At 49.3% G+C, this 23,623-nt stretch overlaps 1 protein-coding gene across 19 annotated transcripts in view; it reads left to right on the top strand.

The window, feature by feature from the left end:
* LOC144374780 (uncharacterized) overlaps positions 1–23,226 on the top strand; it is a 60,063-nt gene extending 36,837 nt beyond the window's left edge. For 2 of the 19 annotated variants that reach the window (XM_078037517.1, XM_078037520.1), the window contains 14 exons: positions 1,464–1,677; positions 4,771–4,979; positions 5,140–5,352; positions 10,669–10,856; positions 12,340–12,533; positions 12,770–12,975; positions 14,037–14,151; positions 15,462–15,577; positions 15,744–15,974; positions 17,053–17,167; positions 19,467–19,564; positions 19,730–19,846; positions 20,819–20,933; positions 22,855–23,226. In XM_078037517.1, coding sequence (XP_077893643.1) covers positions 5,311–5,352; positions 10,669–10,856; positions 12,340–12,533; positions 12,770–12,975; positions 14,037–14,151; positions 15,462–15,577; positions 15,744–15,974; positions 17,053–17,167; positions 19,467–19,564; positions 19,730–19,846; positions 20,819–20,933; positions 22,855–23,060 — 1,743 coding nt within the window. In that variant the 5' untranslated portion in view covers positions 1,464–1,677; positions 4,771–4,979; positions 5,140–5,310 and the 3' untranslated portion in view covers positions 23,061–23,226. Of the gene's footprint in view, positions 1–271; positions 343–1,463; positions 1,678–4,770; positions 4,980–5,139; positions 5,353–10,527; positions 10,857–12,339; positions 12,534–12,769; positions 12,976–14,036; positions 14,152–15,461; positions 15,578–15,743; positions 15,975–17,052; positions 17,168–19,466; positions 19,565–19,729; positions 20,692–20,818; positions 20,934–22,854 lie in introns of those variants that run through there. The other 17 variants (XM_078037525.1, XM_078037521.1, XM_078037519.1 and 14 more) reach the window with 17 other exon arrangements.
* Positions 23,227–23,623: the final 397 nt, after the last annotated feature.

Here is a 23,623-nt window from a genome sequence, read left to right as displayed (position 1 = left end):
CAGGGCAGAGTCCACAGGGTCCCACGGCTACGAGGGGCAGCCGCAGGCCTCACACGAGGGGGTCTGTATCCAGGTGAGGACCCTGCGGCACCCTAGGTCCCCAGCTGGGGTGACAGCAGGGCAGGCGGCAAGGGCGCAGGGCCCCGCCCCCAGCACGCAGACCGAAGGGGAAGCGCCTCAGAGGCGTCCCCGGGAGACGGGGGCGGGGCCTGTGCAGGGCGGGAACTTTGAGCCGCGGTCGCAGGGAGCTCCAAGGGGGAGGAGCCCGGAAGTAGCGCCCTGGAGGCGGGACTGCGGGTCCCGGATGGAGGGTGCAGCTCCCGGGATCCGTGACAGGAGAAGGTGAGTGGCCGGGAGCGGCCCCGGTCTAGGTGCCCACGCGAGGGGGGACCTGGAGGACTCTGCCGCCGCCCTGGAGCCTCGGTCCCGGCTGCCTGTCCCCTGGAGCCGCCGGGGCGGTCCCCTCAGCGCCCACCGCGGACCCCGCGGTCCCGGTTCTCACCTGAGGGCCCTCCTCCTGCTGTTCACAGCGGGTGGAGTTTGACCTGCAGGGTCCTGTTCAGGACGCGGTGGCCTCAGCCGGGTGGCCTGCAGCCGCGGACCTCAGAGGAGAAGAGGGGGCCTGACCCGCAGGCCCCTGGAGAGGGGAGGGGAGCCCAGGTGACCTGGGGGCAGGAGGCGTTTAGAAGGGAGACCCCCCCAGGTTTCAGGTGTCACTGACTCTGTGTCCTTTTGTTTTCCTGTGGCACCTGTGGATTCTGGGGTTTAAGTCCTGTTTCCTTCCTGCTCCTGGTGGACTTGGGAAGAGACCCTGCGGGTTTTAAGGATTCAGCAAAGCAGTGCAGTTCCTGGAAGTGCCATGGAGAGAGCAGCGATAGGGTGGGCATCAGGGGAGGGAGTCCTGGGGCCCCAGGTTCTCCACTGTGTGTGAGAGAGTCGCCTGGGGACAGCTTTTGCAGAATGTGCCCTGGGATGATTCCCAGTGACGGCGGTTGATTGCTAAAATGGGTTGTTTGCATGCTTGGCTTCAGACACCAGCCTAAGCCTGATTCCTCTAGGAAACTCCAGGGAAATCACGAGGTGGACAGTCCTGTTGGACCTTTCGTTTTAGAGATAAGAAAAGTGAGCTGGCAGGGTTTAGGTGATTTTCAAAAGGGTATTTTAATGAAAACCTCAGTGTTTCCTGATGCATGCTGTTGTGGGAGATATGCTTCCATTCTCAAGTGACCAGGGATTTGTATTCAGCCTGGCAGAGATGAATTGAACACCTGTAAGGAATGTGAAGTAGCACGTGTTCTGACTGCTCAGTGTCCAGTTAAGTCAGAACCTAGGCCACGTGAGTCTGTAAAAGAGCACAGTGTAAGAGGTTAAGGTTGCATTTTGCCGAATACAAGTTATTGAGTTGAAGTTGCATTTGATAATTTTAAAATATTTAAGGAAGTACGGTGTTTGGTCCGTTTCAGGATTTATTCAATAGAGTATCGCATGTTGTTTCTTTTGACGGCACTGCGGAAATGTGAGCTAGAACAAGTTGGAGACATCTTTCAGGTGGAAGCATTGCCTGAGGAGGAGGTCATCAAGTTGGCCAAGAAGCCATTTTGTGAAGCCTCTGTTGACTCAAGCTTTTGAGGAAGAATTCATGTGTGGAGACTAATTCTTCATGGGCCTTTGCATTTGGTGATTCACGGAACATATCTGAGTAGATAATCATTTACCAACATGTCCACAATAATCTCACATATTATGTATGACAGGTCATGGCTCAGTAAATATTACCATTTCCTTTTTTGCATTTAAGAAAACTAATGATGGCATAATACTTTCTTTCTTTTTTGCCTTGAAGTACGTCAGTATCTTGACCAAGCATGATTGTTGGTAGGTAGGATAGCAAGAACTTGAACTCAGGGATTTTATTGTCATGTATCAATCTATTGTTTTTCATTTATTTCTATTAATATATCCAGGTTGGCATCCATTACATTTTTAGCTTTTGACTTTCCCACCTATGGGCACCCTGACAGCCCTCAACTCCCTGTAAGCACAGACAACTCTGTAAGGAACATGAGGATAAATTTCCCTGTGCATGTCCCCTTTTGAAACTGCTTAAGCACTATGTGGGTAATCTATAGACAGGTGGAATTTGTAGGTCAAAGGATGTATGTTTACTTCTTTGACTAAGCACTGCCAAGTGGCTCTTCTGAATAGCTCTGTATGTGGCCAGGATTGTATTATCTAACTTTCTAACTTTTGCATGTTGAGTAGATACAAAGTGAGAGGACACTGTTTTTGTTGGTATTTTTCTTTTCTTTCTTTTTTTTCTTTTGAGAGAGAGAGAGAGAAAATTTTAATGTTTATATTTTAGTTTTCGGCAGACACAACATCTTTCTTTGTATGTGGTGCTGAGGATCTAACCCGGGCCGCATGCATGCCAGGTGAGCATGCTACAGCTTGAACCACATCCCCAGCCCAGTATTTTTCTTGATATCTATTCTGATGCTTTTCTTTGGGGGATTTTCTCCTGTGAAAATGGGCTTCCTCTGGATGCCTCTGCCCGTTCCTCTACTTGACCTTATTTTCTTCTTTTTTTTTTTTATTTTTATCAAAGTGACTTCTTAATTCCAGTTTTATTAAAGACATTGTCCCTTGTTTGCATAGTCTATATCTAAAGCACTAGTCCTTGCATCAAGGCCCAGCTTGCTCTCAGCTGCCCCAGGAGGGGAACAAACTTTGTCAGTAGCCAAGAGACACCCCTACAGGGGCCACAGTACTCTGGTCCTCTGGTATCTTGCCAGCAGTTCTCCCCACGCTCAAAGAGGGTTTCAGACACTGAGTCAATGGTCCGGGTGGTCATTTGTTGCCTTCTAATCTCAAGTTGAGCTCCTCTGAGAGGTGATATTGAAATCCTTCTGTGTACCTGACCCATCATTTTAAATGATGTTCCAAGTTCACTTTTTGGTATATGTGTGGTTCTGGGGATTGAATCCAGGACCCTAAGCCTGTTAGACAAGTGATGTACCTGAGCTACACATTCAGAGACCCCTGTAAATGTCTTTCCCCTTTGCCACAGGGTCTAAATTGCCAAGGCTGACATCAAACGTTCCTCTTGCCTCCCTGGTGGCTGGCATGACAGGCGTGCACCTGGGACTGTCACACTCTAGCCTGTAATGGGAACTCATGTGCCTCTGTCCAGGGCTGAGCATGGTTCTTCAGAGCTGTGCTCCAGGCTCCCTGCAGGGCTGTGGAGGCCTCTGCTGCCCAGCAGACCTGGTGTCCTCTCCAGTGCTCCTCCCAGCCGAGGGCAGGCAGCTGCCCATTGCTGTAGGCTGACTTTATTTTCTTCTTATGGCACTCATACGTTCTCAAGAGTATGTTGGATTATTTGTCCATTACGAATCTAACAGGTCCTCTAGAACGTTCAAACAATTAGTAAAATTCCTAAATAGTAAGTGAGCATGCACAGAAATTGGGCTAATGTTGGGAAGAACATTAGCCCAATTTCTGTGCATTTTTTGGGAAGAACAATGTTGGATGATATATTCATGGCTTGAATATATCATCCAACATGAAGTTATATTTTATTATTTACAAAATAATAAAACAATGAAGCAATACCATGGGCTGAGCTAAAATATATCCCCAGGATCTTAGGCATTCTGATCATCTCTGGGTAATGAAATGGAAGTAAAGGTATCAAAGCCAATGATCATCTGTTTCCAATTTTCTGTGATTTGGTTCAAGTGGTAAAGTGGTGATATTTATTAATTAATGGATCAAATAGGTTCATAATTGTTTTAGAGTATAATTAGGTGCCTTCAAACTTTTGACTGTATGTGCACATTTGAGAATGGTTCCAGCCATTCTGTCATCCTTTGGGTCATTCCCCTCCTATGTCCTGTGAGACATTTTCTATGTGAGGCTTTAAAAAGAAGAGAATATTGTGTAAAGAAACCTTGGGATCTGTGCAGTATAAAATTGAATGGGTTCATTCAGAAATCAGAAATTCTATTGAAAGATATTTGCATGAGCCAAATAAAACCTATTTTTAGGCATCCTGGTGAAGACAAGGTTTTATCTTTATGTCTCATTTTCTATGTTTTTTTTTTGTTGTTGTTAGAATGAAATTCATATGTTGCCAGACCATTCTATCAGATGTGTAACTAGATGTCATTTAAATTACCCACTTTTACATGGTAGACATTTTTTAATGAACACTGCCTGTCTGCACCTTTTTTAAAAACAGGACTGGGATCAGAAGCCCAAATACCAATGGTCAGCTGGAACATATTTTTCATTTGGCCTACCTGTCAGTATTCCCTGAGGTCATCTGTGCAATCAGCTTTGTTACTCCTGCTCCCTCACTGGATTTCATAGAAACCATTGCTATGTATCGATCAGGGACACAAATCCCACAACATTGCATTCTTTGAATATCCAGAGTCCCACTTTTCACTTTGCCATGCCTGAGATCAGCAGAAATATTTATCAGCAAATGTGAGATTTTCAAAGATCCAATTCTATGTGCTCCTTTCCCAAAGAGCCTTAGGCAGGGATATAGCATACATAAATATTAAGTAAAGGCCATAGTTTTTAAATTGTCATCCATTGAATAGTTGACACATGTCTGAGATACTTTTTATTTTGGAGGAGGTATTATTTAATAGGGAATTCCAACAGCTACGTAATAGTGAAATGAGAAGTCTTGCATCCATTTAATTTTGTTTCTGATGATTTTTATGTGAAAGGATAAGATACTTCCTTGTTCCCTTGCAGATGTTGCCCACTTCTGTGAATGGATGCGGGGTGTCACCTACTACTTGCATATCTGCATGTTGGGCTTGACACTGCTATCGTACTTGGTAGTTGGCAGAAAGTCAATACTGAAGTTAAGTTCTTGTGTTCTAGCAGCAGAGCTGAAGATCCTTGGTGTGCCACCTTCTGCAATCCATGCTGCTTTGTTCATGTTCCTTATTGACTTCCTGGTGAGCATCATGGTCTTCTGGTCTTGAGAATGGCCAAGCATTGCACTGTGAATGTGGAAGATGGGCATGTGGAAGGCTCCAGGGAGGAGGGATCATTGATCATGTACTCTAATCCATGTGCCTGTTTAATGACCTGCTTTTTTTATTTTTGGGTTTTAAGGGAGACACTGCACTCAAACACTTCTGTGCAGCTGGGAATTCAGGCTTCTGCTTCACCTTGAAGTAAGCATTAATGATTCCTTTCCAGAAGACATGAGAAGAGAGAGTGAGCCTCTGATATCATGCAGGTTCCTTGCATTGCCCATGGGCTAGAGGAGAGAAGAGTTGCTTCATGAGATTTGATCCCCTTTTTCCTGAAGAGTTCCACACAGAGGTGAGTCCCCAGCATGTTTAGACACCATTTCAGACCCTTTTGTTGACGGAAATGAATCAGAGCCCCTGATGATGTGGATGAGCTAAAGATGGATTTGCTATGAATTTTCTATTTCGTTTCTCAGGGCCTGAGTCAAGCCAGCCTTTGTGCTGTCAGCACATGAGCTACTGGTCAAATGTGAGGAAGTGGTCTTGCTTTATGAAAAGACCACCCTGATTCAGTGAGCCAGAGGCAATCTGCAGTACCTGTTTTCCTGTAAAGGCAGATTGCTGTGGATGGCCTCTGGCCTCATCATGCAGCCCTGCTCAGAGTAGGGGATTGAGGATCCAGGCAGATCCCTAGTTCCTTTTAACCTTTATTACCATTGGGCCACCCCAGGGTACTTGAACTGTACCTGGTCTTCTGGCCTGGGTCAGGGGATGTGAGGTTTGGAATCCCCCTCTGTGGCAGGATCCCAAGGCCCCCCAGCCTCTTGAGGGCAGGCACAGCCTTCCCTAATTGTGTTAGAGGGGGAGACTTCTCCCACCCATCCTCATCCATGCTCATCACACATTTTGTAGCTTGACACCTGAGGACCATTATTCATTAACTTAGTGGTTAGTGGTGATGGTTGCTAAGACTAAATGACTCTTTCAAGGTTACATCACTTGTATGGTAGGGCTAGAGCATGGATCTTCCTAATTGATTTCATGGGACTCTCTCATGGAAACTGTGACTGCCTCCTAAACACACACTCTACATTTGGAGTGTCAAAATTCTTGGCACTGCCTCCTTGGCAAGTGTATCTTGTCTTCTACATGGGAATTTCACAAATATTTTCCTTTGGTTTGTGGAGGTCATGCAGAAGTGATTTTATTTGAAATAGCCCAAACAAGAAATACCAGTTGTCTTTTTCGCACATGGATGTGTGTAGTAAACACCCCTTTCTGTGTTTTTTCTTGCATGAGTTGCTCCTTTGAATTTGTTGAAGAATGGTTGGTGGGGGAGCAAGGTAACGAGAGATGGATATCAATGCTTGTCCAGTATTCTGAAGTGAAGAATGTATTGAGGATGTGAAGGCTTTTCTAGCCAGTTCCTATGGCTCACTCAGGGATCAGTCAGAGGATTCTGTCTGGTAGACTCTTTGGAGTAGATGTCAAAGTGGCCTGGTCGTACCCTGTCCAGGACTGAATGCTGAGCTTGAGTGGAAGCTTCTTGTCAGTTCAAGCATTTCCATGAGTCTGTCCTCTGTTCTCTTTGTTTGTTTGTTTGTTTTATTTTTTCAGTTTTCAGTGGACACATCTTTATTTTATTATATGTGGTGCTGAGGATCGAACCCACTGACTTGCGCATGCCAGTCGAACACGTTACCACTTGAGCCACATCCCCAGCCCCCTCTGTTCTCTTTTTTCCCAGCAGTTTCTAACGGGAAAGGAGAACAAACATTGAAAGTATGGTGATTGATTATTTATACCAATGTTATTTGAATCAACTTTGTATAATTCAAAATTAACTTTTTGCTAGTAAAATTTCATATGTTGAGGAAATAATGAAAATATTGGGGTTGGGGGATGAGGATGGGCAAATCAAATATTTTTGAGCACCAAGACCTGTTTTTTTTTTAACTTAAATAATAAACTGCCAGAGGACCACACCAAGTAGATATTTCCAGAGACAGTGGGAAGGTAGTGGCACATGAGGAAGGGAAGAGCTCTCAGGATGGGAAGAGGGGGCCGCTTCAGGACTCACCTGGCATGGCACGAGGCTACTGGCCATGATACATGCCTGGGCCCACTGAGTGGGGCAGATCCATGCTCTGTGTCCCTCTACACTCCTCTGTAGCCTGTGTTGGCAGCAGATCAGGGAATTGGGGTCAGAAGTGCTCCCAGTAATATAGGCACCAGCCCTCAGAGTGTGTTTCTAGCCCTTTCCCCACCTGGCCTGACTTGGTGCTTGTGTTGATGCAGGGCTGAGACCCTACAGTCATCAGAATGTGTCTGTGGTCCAGATCCATCCTGCATGGCCAACATGCTCAGACCTTCAGCTGGGTCCTAGGCCTGTTACAACCAAACTCTGTCAACTGGGTGGCCAACCACAGAGGAAGGGCCTTCCCTCAAGCTCCAGGGGCTCAACACACTAGGTGTTGGGCGGTCCCACTGCCAAAACACCTCACAGGTTCCTAGGGGACTGTCTCCCCAACTCTCCCAGCCCATGCCCACTCTCCTATTGCTGCCCACGATCTGTGGTTCCCATATAGGCATCCCGTCCTGGCTCCAACCTCACATAGCTGGTATTCCCCAGTCTTCCTGGTACCTGGGTCCAGACTCTCCTCTTCCTACAAGAATATCAGATATTGTATTTGGTCCCAGTTGAGGCTGTGTTCCATCATGTGAGCTCTTAGCTTCATCACTGTGCAAAGACTCTTTTTCCACACAAGTTCGCACGACTTTTGGCTGGCTAAGAATTTTCAGGCGACACTTTTGTAATGAGTACACTTTCCTTCCTTCTGATCTCTCCCCAGTGAGCATTACTCACACCCTTGTCCTAGTTCTTTTATGGCAGTTTCCCTCCTTATGGCTGAGAGGACCTAGTGACACCTGGATTCACACGTTCTCCTTAATCACCAACACACTGCAGAATTCTCCAAAAGGCCATATATGCTCCTGGAAGTTGGTGGTGGAAATAGTTCTCCATCCATTAATCACTACTCACTCACTAATGTCCTTGTGTCCTTGACAAAGGCTCTCCCTTTCCTGGTTTTCCTGAATAGAAATCCTCTTGCATCTTGGATGAATAGGGTTATACATTGTGCAGAGGTTGTTGGTCCACTGAGCATCTTAGAGACTGTTCTTTATGGAGCCTAATGATCCTCATTGGGGAATGAGGCCAGGGTCCTAACTGTGGTTAGTGTGAGGACACCATGGGTTCAGAAGAGGGAAAGAAGGACAAGGGAAACTCAAATGTCCCTTCATCCCCCTGGAGTTAGAGGACTTACCTCTTTGCACCTGGGATCAGGAGACCTCATTTCCTCGAGGACATGCACACTCAGACGTAAATCTTGAGTGTGGGTTCCTTTCTGGGGTCCAGGGCTGTTGTTAGCCACCAGGAAAGACAGTGCTCTCCATGCTGAGTGGAGCCATTTTTGCCAGGAAAGGGAGCCCATGGTCACGCCTTGTGCAAAGCATCCCACGCCAGGGGCTCCCATCCCTACATTCCTGTCCTGAAAGGAAGCCACTCAGAGGCAAGGTGGGTCCAACCACCTCCCATGTGTTCACTCAGCACTGTGTTCCAGCATCACCCCAGTTAACAGTCTTGATGGGATTGGACGTGGCTCAGAATGTCACCCTCATGAGCTCTACCCTGCTACAGCTGCAGTTCTGCAGTGGGAGAAACTCAAAACCACGAAACACATGCACATGAAAGAAAAGAGCAAGAGCCAGAGCCCAAACAGGCCAGGTGTGGCAAAGACAGCTGGAGTGCCTAGGTTGGGACTCAGAATTATGTCAGTGGGGTGGCATTGCTGCTGGCACCAGCATGATAACAGAGAGCCAGCCCTGCTCAATTTGGGGAGCAGTGTGTTGGGGAAGGCAGCAGAAATTGAGAGGCAGGATTGAGTTTGGACCTAGGAGGAGGTTGAGTAAAAGGCCAGTGTGGGTTGGAGGGCCTGGGCAGATAGAGAGAGGCCAGGGAACACCCCAAAGCCTGGGGACTGCACTTGATGTCCAGGGTTGTGAAACACTGCCTCCCCTCTTACTCATAACTGAGAGCAAGAGGCATTGATGAGTTCAGTTTGTGTGCAGCTGCATCCAAGGTGGCTTGGCTAGGTACCTCTGTTTCCTTGACTCAGGAGGCTGGGAGTCCAGGCTCCACTGAGTCTCAGCTGGGAGGATCAGAATCTGAGTTTATGCCTGTGTTCCTAGTAGGATCCATGTTGGCTGAGCCTCAGTGTTTTTGTAATGAGAGGATGGGTGACTGTCATGTCTTTATCACAGGACATACTTGCTAAATGGATTTGTTTGCTCTGAGGAGGAAAGAGAGGGGGGAGTGGTGCTGGAGACAGGGATGCAGACAGGGGTCATGGACTTGGCATAACTCGGTCTTGGAGATGATATCCCATCACCTGTACCCACTTCAATTCCCATGAATCAGGAGGCTGAGCCCCCTTGAGGTGAGGGGTGAACCGGTTCTGGGCAGCAGGATGCTGTGGTACCTCGGAGTCTCTGTGAGACCCCAACACTAGACACACTTGGCCCTTTTGAAATCTTAGGAGAAGCTTTGGGAAGTTGTAAGGCAGAGGGGAGCAGCCTCTGCATCTCAGTGCCCTCCAACTTGCCATGGTGTAGAGAGGGAACTGCAGCCAGGATAGGACGGACATTGGCCACATCCCTGTGTGGGACACAGGCGTGATTGAGTTAGGGTGCATTATTTTTCTCTCTCCTTCTTCTGATTGCCCCATCTCTACATTTGTGCTTTAGCCACCTGTGAGTCCCATCTCTGGTTTCAGAGAGAATAGAGAGTGTTATGGGCCAATAGACACAATAAACCCTAGAGATTAGATGCTACCTTACTTTCCAGAAAAGATTGGGCACACCATGAGTTGCACAATGATGGGACCAGGGTCCAAAAGCTGCTGAGAGGGAAGGACTGGTTGTGAATGCATGTTTGAAGGCTCCAAGCTGGAACTCTAGTGGTACCAAGCAGGGCAGATGCTGGTGGGGATGTTTGGGTAGTTGTTGGTGAACACATGCGCACCTGAGATGGGTAGGCATGGAGGAGAAATCAGCAGCCCATAGGGCTTTTGAAAGTGGTCTTATGTGAAAAGAGGCTCAGGTATGGGCACAGGAAATGACATCATTGCCTTGACAATGGATCAAACAGAACATGGAACCCTGGTATCCAGGCACCCACTTCACTGACCAAGCCATCCGAGCTTATTTGGTTGGAGAAACTGGAGTGAGAAGGATGTTCCCCTGTCCTTGCAAACAATGCCGAGCCTCAGGCTCCCAGGAATCTCAGGAGGGCCAACTAGCCCTTTTGTGGATACACTGGGTGAGGCTTCATCTTAGACACCAGATCCTCTGGCGATTGTCGCAGAGGAGCTCAAGAGTAACAGTAAGTAGGACAGGGCAGGTGAGCCCAGCAGGCCCTCTAGTCTGATCCCTGATGAATGGCCCAGGACTCCTATTCTGACTGTGTGTGTGTGTGTGTGTGTGTGTGTGTGTGTGTGTACTGATGGGAACTGTCCCATTGTGCTTTGACTCTAGTGTATTGGCACAAGTCATTTTTCTGTTTGTCACCATTTCCATTTTGAACCCACCATTCTTGGTCCCAACCCAGGGTGAAAATGATCAGAACACGGAGGAGCCCTTCAGCATACAAAGCCTTGAACCTTACAGGCAGGACCAGCTTAGGAATGAGCTCCTGCCTGACATTGGTGGGAGGAACCTACATTTCAGCAGCAACATGGGGTTAATCTCCTGGGATTTCATCCCCACCCAGCACGTGCTGGATCTCTTGTTCCCAAGGTAAGCACCAGACCACCAAGCCCAAGTGTGTAGCCCCCTCATGCCTGGGTCTTGGGGCTGCCATGTACCTCTCAGGGACCCAAAGGTTTGTAATACCTAATGAGATAGAGGACCACACTCATAGTGGAAAGTCAGCCCCGAATGGGACGAGTCCTGGAGGTGCCTGCCACAGCCTTGAAAGGGCAGTGAACTCCCCTCTCAGGGAGAGAAACCATCCTGACTCCAGCTGATCCACAGAGGTCCGTGGAGCAGTCCCCACACACTGGGCACCACAGCTCAATGGTGTGCACTGAGCTCATTCCCAGGTGGACTCAGCGATGCCAGGTGGTCTTTCTGGTGTGATGTTGGCTTCGTGAAGAACGTAGATCTGTGCCAGAGGCGTCTCAAAACTCGGGCCTTGGGAAAAGCACTTTTGGATTAATAAAGACATGTTAGTTTCCATAGTGGGACAGAGCGTCCTAGCTGGGACATAGCTGGACAGGGGCTTTGGACATGGCAGCTCCCACACCCAGAGATATGTGGGAATCAGCAGTTTGGGCTCATTCACTGATGAACACAGAGAAAGCACCCACTGTGTGAAGACACGTTTCCAGTCATGTTTCATAATCCAATGAAAAATGAGGTGCAAATGACTGCCATTGTGTCCCTTTTCATGGGGGTCAGGCTAAAACCGCAGGTGCCATGAGTACATATTCTACATGTGAATGCATTCCTGACTCCATGAGGCATAACTGCACGTTGTCCTCTTCAGTGACTGTGGTGGACCCCTGGACCAACTTCAACATGGAATGGGCTTGGGGTCAAGAGGGTGGGCTCCTGTTTCCACAATAGGGACCTGCAAGGTGATTTGACTTGGGAAGGCTGAGGAAAGACTGCTCTCCCCAATTGTGTTTTCTGCCTGCAGTGTAAGGTGTGGGGCTTCAACAGTAGGAGGGGTAAGGCGGGGAGTTGTAGGTAGTCATGGTCCTCTGGGAGAGCCCCTGGGACAATGGATCCCCCCACACCACACCTCCCTGTCCTCCCCCAGGGCCACAGAGATGTGGTCTGCACTCATGGGAAAAGAGAGGTCCACTGCTACTCAGGAGGACTCAGTGAGAGCTCACAGAGAATGAGGTAGCACTGCAGCCCACGCCAGGGGAGGAGTTGTCTCTTGAGCCCTGAGAAGAGTGGGCAGGAGGACAGACACTCCTGGAAGGTGCATTCCAGGTTGGAGAGCAGGTAGCCAAGAGGAAGAAGAGTGTCAGGCCTGCCAAGAGGAGGGGAGAGCTGGTCAAACCATGGATCTAGCGCTCCTTCGTTGAAGGTTCTTTGCCTGTGGCGACCTGTCCTGTCCCTGCCTGTACAGCCACTGTGACTTGTCTGGGGTGGACAGGTGTCTTCAGAGCCAGGGACGGTTCAGGAGTGTAGGGTCAGAGGTTTGCTCTGGAGGCCGTGGCGAAGGCAAGGCCAGGGTTTTGCTGACTCCACACCTGCCTCCCCACAGTGCCTCACCTTCCTTCCTGGGGACCTGGGTGAACTTCTTCATCGAGGCTTCCCATCAGCCTCCAGGCTCTCTGAGTCTGCAGCTGCTGCTGCCGTATATGTATCTCTTCCTGGAGCACCAAGCACACCACCTCCTGGCCCCAACTGAAGACGGCATATCAAGCCAGGCAGAGCCTGAGAGCCAGGCGGACTATGGTGAGTACCTAAGGGTATATGAGGAAAGGTCCGACTGCTGTCCCACTGCAGGGAGTCTGTATGCCTGGTGTTGTGCTGGAAATTAGGATAAGCCTTTGTCCACTCAGGAAGTGACCCCAGTCTTCAAAGAGGTCCTGTGTGGGCTAAGGGCCTGAGTTCTTCCTGGGAGCAGGGGTATTGTCTGTCTGTGCGAAGGTCAGGGCAAGGCAGTCATGTTGGCATCTTTTCTCCTCTAGCTACAAGCTCAGTTCCTGTCACGGCTCCTAAGCCAACCCCAGAGCCAGAGCCTTCTCCCTGGGAAGGGGCAGAGCTGGAGTCCAGGACATCAGGGGTCTCCACTCGGTACTCCCCACGGCCCCAGTACAACAGGCGGGTGAGAGGCAGGTGCCTCATTCACGTCTACCTGGAAAACGAAAGGACAACACAGTATCAGAGCATCCTGGTGAGTCTTCGAGCAGGGGAGTCTCCTGGGAGCCCACACTGGGGAAGACCGAGTCCACAGCAAACACCTTGGACTAGGCCTGTCTTCTTGAACTGGAGCTTCTGGAAGGTCAGGAAGGAGAGCAGAAAGTGAGGAAGAGAGAGGCGGGAGAGCAGCAGCATGCCAGGTCTGGGTGCGAGTGGGCCTGCGTGTTTTGGGGTGTGCAGGTCAGAAGTGCAGGAGTGAGTGCTGGGTTCAGAGGAGGTCAGAGAAATATCGAGGGTGTAGGCCGTCCTCTACTGACCTTGGTATTGAGGAGGAGTATATTGAACCATGGAGGTTGAAGCAGAGGAGTTGGCAGTCATTTTCTTGTGTGTGAGAGGGGATATGTTGCTGGTTGAAGGGAAGGGAGCCATTGTAGAATGATTAGGGTGGGTAGGTGTGGGTCACAGACAACTGGGGGCCTTGGAGGGGCCCATTAGTGTCCTAGTTTGCATGTATATGAATAGATATTCAGCGGCTCTCTCTGCAGAATTTTCCTGGGTGTGGAGTATTAATCATGAGACTCTGGTGTCCACCTCCAGGGGAGCCATGTTGAACCACTGCACCTGCTGGGTCCGAACCTCCTGATACCCCAGAAAGCACTGACACTCTCGAGCCCAGCAACTTCCATGCCTATCATTAAAGAGTCCTAGTGTGTGTTGTCAGGACCAAAGCACCTAGGGTTTGTGCCTGGTCCACACAAAAATGCAGCTGCATCCCAGACCAGAGCAGGGATATGGAAGTCAACTGGACCATTCCTCCCATATTGATGGGACTAGAGTGTGTCTGTACAAAGCCTTTTGGTCCTTATTCCCTTGTCCCTGTAGGGCATAGCAGGTTGAAACAAACTTTTGTACCAAGATTGGACTAGAGGCTCATAGGAAGACCCCACATGATCACATGAAGGCCTCAGGTAGCAGGGTATCAAGATGGTGCCCTTGTGTTGAGAGCTCACTTGTCTCTGATTGTCCTTGAGCACTGTCCTCTGGGTAGCTACTCCCAAATTCCCTCTCTGATGAGCTTTCTCCAACCCTGCTCAGGTGACCTGCCAGGACACGACTCCAGTCATCATCCGCAGGGCCTTAGATGCACACTTGCTCCAGCAGGAGGATCCAGAAAACTACGAGCTTCTGCAAATTGTCTCGAACCATCAGAGTAAGTGGAACCATCAGAGGGTAGGGAGCAGTGAATCACAGTGGGCTCACGATAACTGGGAGCCAAAACACAGTGTGCGTTGGCCCAATGCCCAGGAAGAGTATGGTGGGACTTGTGCACAAAACAAAGTGTAATGATGGGGCATAAATCTGCAGGTTCTTCATGTTCCCCAGGGGCTGTGGACCTGCCTATCATGTTTTCTTTCCTTGGCCTGAGGAGGCATTGCAAAGCTATTATCCACGAGGGGCCAAGAAGAGAGACTTCTTTGTCTTGTGTCAAAGAAGACAGACAACCACAGGGTGCCTACTTTGGCAGCCTTTCCTGACCTAGATGAGTACATGAGAAAAGCAGTTCAATGAAGAATCATTTCTGGCTTCCAATCTTTCTATTCACTGCAAACTGAGTCCATTTAGGACCAGAGGCCATTTCTAGAGAGAAGTGTGTGGTAGAATAGAACCCTCCACAGCTTGTAAACTCTTCTTAGAGAGAGAGAGAGAGAGAGAGAGAGAGAGAGAGAGAGAGAGAGAGAGAAGAGAGAAGAGGGGAGAGGGGAGAGGGGGGGAGGAGGAGGAGGAGGAGGAGGAGGAGGAGGAGGAGGAGAAAAATGAAAATAAGTTGAAGGAGGAGACAATGAATAAGAAGGTCAAGATGACTATAAGAAGAAGCATGAGAAGAAGATGAAGAAGAACAAGAACAAGAAGGAGAAACACAAGCCAAACAAGAAGTATAACAATAAATTGATTAAAAATGTGAATGAGAATTATACTCATGAGGAGGAAATGCAGAAGTGGGGAACTCAAGAGAAATATATTGCTCTGGATGGCACAGCCCTGCTGTGGACATCCTCCACCCACGCTCAACACACCTCCAAACCATACCCCTCAAATTAGTGTAGCCCTGTATGAGTGGATGAATCCACTGGCAAGGTGGAGGCACCCACCATCAAGTGATTCCCCCAAACCCATGTGATCATTGCTGCAGTGGGGAGAAAACCTTCAACACATGAGTCTTTGGGGACCAATCCAGATACAAAGTCTAGCTGTTTCTCATTGGTGGGTCCAACGTGAACTAAGAGGTTCTGGGGTGCGAGGGGCTATTTCCTTGAAAGGTGTTCCTGTAGTGGACCTCCTGTGCATAGAGGGTCCTCAGGGAGGAATCAGTGGGGAGTCTTTGGTGGAACAGTAGCTGGATTTGGGGGCTCTCAGGTCTGTGTGTGAGACCTGAGCTGGCAGAGGCTCTCAGTTGTGGGGGATGTTGGGTAGTGTATTCCTTGAGTGTCACCTACCATGCCTCTGCCCCTGCCTCTCCAGAGCTGAGGATCCCTGCTGATGGGAAAGTATATTATGCCCTGGATGGAGGAGTGAATTATAACTTTCTTCTTCGGGAAACAGATGCCAGCAAGTCGTTGAAGGTCAAGCCAAAGGAGGTAAACAGCCACCTTCTTCAGTCTTTACTCCTGGTGCCACTCCACATCCTCCAAGGGGACAAGAACCTCAGGTTCTGGATGGATGTTGCAGAACGCCCACAGAGCCAACTTCCAGGCTGGGTGGGGTGCAGTTGCTGGGTTTTGCTGATGTTGTCATCCCCCACAGTTCTTGGAGCCTTCTGTGGCAGTGGCATCCAGGATCCCAGCAGCTGTGAGCAGCAGCTCTACAGTGGCTGCAGGATCATTGCCCCAGGCCACCCAAAGCAATGAGTGGTGCATGAGAAAAGTCACCAGTAGCAGCTCCTCTCTGCTTTACTCCAGCGAGCAGGTGGAAGACAGCCGCTTTGTTCACGTCCTCCTAGAGGGACAGAGCCTGAGGGAGACAAAGCGCATCCTGGTAAGCCCGACAGCAGGGCTGCCTCCTGGGTGTCCACACAGTGGAAGGCAGGAGACACAGCCAACCCCGGGGCTGTGGTGGGAAATAGAGAGAGGTCCGTCTTAAGGGCTTGACCTGAGGAGGAAGAGCATCAGCATGCCCAGCTCCAGCGGTGAGTTGGCCTGTGTACTGTGGGTTTTGCAGGCCAGAAGTGCAGAAGGAAGTGCTGTGGACAGATGAAGGCAGAGATATGTCCAGGGTGCAGGCTGCAGTGCCTACAACTTGGTATTCTCAATGAGTGAGGTTGGAGCAGAGGAGGTGGCAGTGACTTGTCACATGTGTAGGAGGGGATGTGTTCCTGTTGGCAGGGAAGAGAACCTCCTTAGCATGACTAGGTGTAGGAATTTGGGGTCGGGATCACCTGGGGGGTCATGCCAAAGCTTTGGAATGTCAGCCTTTGCATGTATGTGAATAGGGAGCTAAAGGGGTTCTTGGCAGAATTTCTATGGATGTGCAGTAGACACGCTAATGCTACAGGTGTCCAGCTGCAGAGGAGACATGTTCAGTGACTGCCAGTGCTGAGTCAAGTACATCATTACAACCAGACTCGCACCAAGCTTCCAGAGGCCAGGGCCTATCAAAGCTATCATGAAGCACTCAAGTGCACACTCTTGTATCTGAGTCTGTTTTGTGTAGTGGCATAAAGGACCAAAATTTTCAGTGCATTTGCCTCTTCCACCCACAAAGGCAGCCTGCATCCCAGAGCACACTTTGTGTGCAGATCCCTTGCCCATTGATGCCATCTCAGTGAGATGAGAGTGTGTCTGTGCATAGGCAGTTTGGTCCTTTGACCTGAGTGGAATGTGGCTCCCCAGGGGGAGGGGAGATGGCAGGTACAGGCAGATATTTGTACCAGGATTGTTCTAGTAGCACATTGCAAGAACCCAGGGGGTATATGGAGGCCACACTCAGGTAGCAGGATAATAAGATTGTGCCCTTGTATATGTAGCTGAGATTTCTCCTGAATGTTTGACCACAGTCTTCTGGGTAGCTCCTCTAAAAGCCATTCTCTGATGACATTTGTCCCACCCTGATCCAGGTGACCTGTCAGGAGACGGTGACAAGCCTCATCCACAGGGCCTTGGACCAAAATATGTTGCAGCATGAGGATGTAGACAACTTTGAGCTGCTGAGAATGATGTCTGAGAATGAGAGTAAGTAGGACAATCAGACAGGGGGGAGACATGATCCACAGTGGGCTCAGGATAACTCACAGCCAAGAGAAAGTGGACCTTGGCCCCAAAATACCAAAGTGTGGTGGGCCTGGTGCAGGAAACCAAGTGCAGTGATGGGCGTGTCCAATGTGGAGGGGCTCAATGAGGCCCCAGGGGGCTGCTGGACCTCCCTAAATGTGTTCTCCCCTGGACCTGGTCTGGCAATGCAAAGCTAATATCAATGAGGGCAAGGCAGAGAGAGGCTCAATCCATCATCAGTTTGGTTTATGGCTCACTGATAAGGATGCCTTCAAATGAAGAGGAGGAGAACATGGGTCCTGATTGGATCAGCATTGCTGTGGACGGAAGCAGCACAGGTTCTGATCCATGGCCAGGATATGAGAAGTCCTGCCTACTCAAGAATGTCAGGATTGCAGCAACTGGGAACAGGACTCAGTGAAGAGGAAGTCAAGGCCAGGGGACAGCCTGTTTGGGTTCTTTTGGGAACAATTCTAAGTCCTCTGTGCCTGGGTGCCCATCTACTGAAGATATCAGAATGGCCAGGTTATTATTCCTTCCAGCAACAAAGAAGGGCTCTGAAGAACGTAGGCCACAATGCTGAGCTGTCCACAATGCTAGTGCTCTTTCCTTTTTTGTGAGCCAGACACTCCTAGCCTCCACCATCCCAGCCTGTCCACAATAGAACCCACCATCTGTCGGGCACGTAAGTGAGTTTTCCCATTTTCACACACCGCCTCATTTGGGTTGGCTCTGTCTCACACATGAGGAAGACTGAGGTGCAAGGAGCTGGGCAAGGGGCAGTGTCTGTGAATCTCAGGGACTTGGGAGGCAGCGCAGGAGGATGGGGATTTCCAAACAGCCTCAGAAACTTAGGGAGACCCTGTACCCAAGTAAAAAGGCCTGGAAATGGTCTCAGTGCTTAGGTGCCTCTGGTTTTATCCCTGGTAAAAAATTAAGTCAATCAATAAGAAATTACCAAACTGAGAATCTACAAAGGTGATTTCAGAAACAGACTTTCAACCCAAACATCAGTTGAGAGCAAGCTCCAGACCAGGGGAGGTTTGTGTGTAACAGAGGTCAAAAGGGAGGACTACCGGGGGCCTGGAACCCACTAGGTGTGATGGCATCTATGCCTTATGGCAGGAGGGTGGCAGTGATGCTGGCCCTCTCCTAGATTTTGGAAACCTTGTTTTCATTGGGGAAGCTTTATGGAGGTGGAATCTATTTTAGCAATCCTGGTCCAGATGAGGTGCTGACTACCACAGGTAGAAGCCTATCCAGAATGTGGTGTCTGTTATCCAGTCTTTCCTGACTGTGACAATGACAAAGAAAGGAAGTCACTTGTCTTGGGTCTTGGTTTCACTCCCGGCCATTGATTGAGAACTGATTTCATCTTGGACTACTGAACAGAGGCTGCATCTGGGCAGAAGAGTGTGATAGATTTGAACTCTTCAGAGGACGCCCCACCATTGCCAGAGAAAGAAGGAGAAGGAGGAGGAGAAAGAGACACTCCCGAGTGGGTAGAGGATCACACGATGAAGATCAGGAGGAAGAAGAAGAAAAAGCAGGAGGTGAAACAAAAGGAAGGGTGGAGGGAGATACACAAGAAGAACAAGAAGGAATCATATAAGAACAAGAAAAAGACCCAGAAAGAACTACAAGAAGATGCAGGACAGAAAGAAGAGCCAGAAGTAGAATAAGAACCAGAATACAAGTACCAAGCAGACAGCTCATGATGAGAAACAAGGGGAAGAAGAGCGAACCTAGAAAACAATAGAGTTCTCCAGGGCACCACCCTGTTGAAGTCCTCCCATGTCCATGCCCAACACACCTCTGATGGATACCACCTCCCCTCCGCGTATTCATCCATGAATGGATTCATCCAGGGCAAGGGGATGAATTCACCCACCATCCAATGCTTCCCTGAATGCCCATGTGTGAGCATGGCTGTCCTGGGGAGAAAGGCCTAAGCACAGGAGCCTTTGCCAATCCTGATGCACAGCCTAGCAGTGTCCCTTTGGCAGATCCAACCTGCACTGAGAAGTTCTGGGGCCCAAGGTGCTGTTTCCATTGCCAGGTGCTCTTTTGGTTTAGAATCCTGTACATCATCTTCTCCAGGGAAGAATCACTGAGGGAGTCTTTGGTGGCACTGTAGCTGGATAGGAGGGCTCTCAATTCTGGTGCAGGCTCGCCCTGGCGGAGACTCTCAGGGGGTGTGGGTGTTTTGTGGTATAATCCTTGAGTGCCACCTAACAATTCTGTCCACTTCGCTCTGCAGAAATCAAGGTCCCTGACCACTCACTCGTGTATCTGTCCATGAATCTGGGAATAAAATATTTCATCGTGAGGAAACGCCCCGAAGTCAAGGGAAAGGAGGTAAACACCTACCTTATTCAAGCTGTACTTGTACTGCCATTCCACTCCCACCTGGGGAAATAAGAAGCCTCATCACCTAGACATATGTGCTAGGAGCCCATAGAGCCAACCGACAGGCTGGGTGGCTTTCTGTTTCTGGGTTTGCTGATGTTCCATCCCCCACAGTTCTCAGAATCAACCTGCAAGTCCTCCAGGCCGCTTTCCCACAAGCAGGTGGGAGACACCTGCTTAATTCATGTCCACTTAGAAACACAAAGTCCAAAGATGGCCAAGAAGGTCCTGGTAAGCCTGGGAGCAGGGGTGTCCCCTGGTGCTTACACCTGGGTGGGGAGCAGACACTGGTCCAATACCATGGAATACTCATGCCCTCTTGCATTGGAGCTTCTGGAAGATCAGGAGGATAGATGGTAATCAAGAAGGGAGAGGTCAGTGTGAAGGGCTGGAGTTGAGATGAGGGAGAGCAGCAGCTTGTCCACCGCCATGTCTGAGGGAATCTGTGTGTCAGAAGGCAGCATGAAGTCCAGAAGGGCAGAGGCGGGTATGGGTGACAGATGAGAACAGGACAGGACCTAGGTTGCAGGTTCCCCTGTATGGGATGTTGACGTCTATGGAGGAGGACAGCAGTGTGAGGTTCTGCATGTTCCTTGAACAAGGAGCTGAGAGGGTCTCTCTGCAGAGTCGGTATGGATATGGAGCAAGCACACTAAATGTCCAGGTAACCCAATGACCACCCTTGCCGGATGAGGTGCCCTCCTACACCCCAGCCAGCACTGAGCCTCTGGAGGCCAGGAGCTCTCGTGACTGTCTTTCGTCACTCCTGTGTGTGGTCATGTTTCTGGGTCTGTTTTTGTCCCTGGAATCCAGACCAAAGCCTCTCGGTTTTGTGCCTAGGCCATTCCCAATGCCGCCTGCATCCTCGGGCAGACCTGGGATCTTGGAGGCTATTGTCCCATTCCTCCCAACTTTTGGGATGAGATTGCATCTGTATGCAGGTAGTGGGGTCCTTTCACTTCGAGAGGAGTGCAGCTCCACAAAGAGCAATGGCAGGTCCAGGAAGTCCTATGTACAAGGATTTGGCTAGTAACCTATGGGAAGAGCCCGCCCGATGAGCAGGAGGCCAGCTTCAGGTAGTAGGGTCATGGATGTTGCCCTTGTATTTAGAGTGGAGGTGCCTCCAGAATGCCCCTGCCCACTGTCCTTGAGTAGTCACTTCAAGGCCCATTTCCTGAAGGCCTGTCTCCCATGCTGCTTCAGGTGACCTGCCACGATAGGGCTCCTGTCATCATCCGCAGGGCCCTTGAGCTACACTTGCTTACTCAGGAGAAGCCGGAGGAATATGAGCTGGGCCAAATCATCTCTCACCGTCAGAGTAAGTGGGACAATCAGATGGCAGGGAGCAAGGGTCAGGATGTGGACTCAAGTTAACTCTTAGCACCAAAGAGTAGTCTCTGACCCCCAAGAACACTCCAACAGGGTGTGTTGGGGCTCGTGCACAAAGCCAACTACACTTCTGCTGGTGGAAGGTCTCGAGGTCCAATGGTATACCCCAGTGGATATTGTGGCTCCCCACCAGGTGCCTCCCCTGGACATGAACAGGCATCTAAAGCTGACATCAGTGAGGAGTGAGGAGGAAAGCCTCTTTCCAGGAGCAGTATGGTTCTGTGGTCTGGGATAGGAGTGGTTTCAGAGGAACATGGGAATGCATGGGCTAAAGAGGGAACTGGCATTTTGTGGATTGAAGCAGTAGGATTGAAAGCCTTCTGTATGATCAGAAAACCACTGCCTGGGCAGAGCATTGCCAGGATTCTAGCAAGCAGTAACAGGATGAAATTGGGAAGAAAACACAGCCTGGGGGACAGCTTGAATCATCTGTGTTTGGGCAAATTTCCTGGTTGTCTGTACCTGAGTCCACCTGCCAAGGAGTGATCACAATAGCCAGGTTATGATCCCAAATTAAAGTCAGAGGAGGGCTTCCTGAGCACGTAGCCACAGAGCTCATCTGATAATAATGCCAGCGCTTTTTCTTTGGTTGATTGGTTGGTTTTTTGTGAGCCAAACACCACAGCAGCCATTATCCCAGCCTATGTATGCTGAAGACCACCATCCCTATGAGTTCTAGGATCAATTTTTTCCTATATTAACCTACTGTTAGGTTAGTAGAATCTATGGAAGAGGAAGTCTGTCTGGGGCCTTGGTAGCCTTAGAAATTCATAGCAGAGATCCCCACATCCAATCCAGAAGGGATGGAGAACAGGCTCTAGGTTAGAGGAGGGCGACAGGAAACAGGTGTTCAGAGGAAGGAGAAGCTGGCTGTTGTATTCCCCCACCCAGGGTCATGGCACCACTGGGCCATACACCATTTTGGAGGGAAGCATTCCCTTTGCTGGTCTTTGGAACCATTGTTCTCAATAGGGCAGCATTTGGAATGTGGCCTCCATTCTCTGAGGCTGGTCCACATGGAGGTGGGCTCCACCAACACAGAAGCATGGCTCTAATGTGGTATCCATGCTGGGTAGCCTGTCCTCACTGTGGCCATACTTGAGGAAAATAACTCAGAAGAGGAATCCTAGGCCTTTTTCTCCGGGTTTCATAGCTTTCTCTTTGGTTGTGCACTGAGGCTGTCCATAAAGCTCTAGTGTGTGGCAGTGGAGAGCGCCTCAGCCCTTGCCACAAAGGCATAGAGTGGGAGAGAGGGAACGAGGCTGGCAGAGAGGGAGAGAGAGAAATATGGAGAGGAGAAGGAGGACCTCTACATGGAGAATGAGGATTCAGTGGAGCCAATAGGAACAAGGTATTTTTTCCTAGGGCACAACCCTGTTTAGGTCTTCCTCCAACCATGCTCAACCTTTCTTCCAGTCCCTCCCACCTCACAGTAGAGTATTCATCTTGAATAAGAATTTCATGTTGACATCAGAGCACTCACCATCCAATGCTTCCCTCCAAACCCACCTGTGAAGATGGCTCATGTGGGGTCTGAATCTTCGGCACAGGAGCCTTTTGTGGGAGATTTCAAATGTAAATCTAGTGGTGTGCTTTGGCAGATTCAAGAGGACCTGGGATGTTCTGGAGTCCAAAGCCTTTGGTAGGAACAGACATTAGGTCTGTTGAAGTGCTCTGCCTAGTTCTTCCTCAGGGAGGACTGTAGAGGTGGTCTTTGTTGGTATTGGTGCTGAATTGGAGAGCTCCCAGGTGTGTGGCTCTGGCCTTTTCTGGCACAGGCTCTCAGATGTTGGGGTGTCCTAGGGAGCACCTCCTGAGCCACCTTATTTTGTACACCCCTCTCTCCCCAGAGCTGAGGATTCCAGCGCAGGCCAACGTATTTTATGCAAAGAACCCTCACACAGAATCCAACTTTGTGCTGAGGAAAAGTAGCCTCTCCCAAAAGAATGATGAGTGGATCCAGCCTCAACCTCCCTCTCATCCTACAAAGAAGGCTGCAGCCCTCCTGAGGATGCTTGCAAAACCATTCTGCTGCTGTGTGCCTGGGCGGGGCTGAGGCAGCCCAGGAATATTTACATTGATTACTATTTGCTTCAAAGTTTGAATCTATAGTTTGCCATTGTCCTTGACCTTGTTTAGTAACACAGTTGTTAATCTATCCTGTATTTGTTGTTTCCATTAATATATTATTATTTTAAAATATATATGTTTTTGTTACCTGATCTACAGTGATGATTTGAGTATACTAAATGTAGCAGTGATTCCTAAAGGACACATTCAAACCAACAGGAAGTAATGTTTCCTTGTATCAGCAAGAAGTTTGTTTTTTAGGAGTTTGGCAGATGGCATTATCTGAGTCAGTTTTCCAATGGGGGCAATGAAGTATCGGCTATCATGGTACAAACAGAAACAAAGACACACAAACACACACTAGAGAACACACACACACAAACAGTAGAGCACACACACACACACACTAGAGTGCACACACACACACACACACACACACTAGAGTGCACACACACACACACACACACACACACACTAGAGCACACACACACACAATGAGAGATAGATAAACTGTTGGAGTTGGAAATACTTTGGAGACATGGTTCTGAT

The sequence above is a fragment of the Ictidomys tridecemlineatus genome, unplaced genomic scaffold (genome assembly GCF_052094955.1).
Source record: "Ictidomys tridecemlineatus isolate mIctTri1 unplaced genomic scaffold, mIctTri1.hap1 Scaffold_88, whole genome shotgun sequence".
In the NCBI taxonomy this organism is placed as follows: Eukaryota; Metazoa; Chordata; class Mammalia; order Rodentia; family Sciuridae; genus Ictidomys; species Ictidomys tridecemlineatus.
The sequence above is the reverse complement of the archived record's forward strand: the minus strand, read 5'-3'. Positions and strand labels throughout refer to the sequence as shown.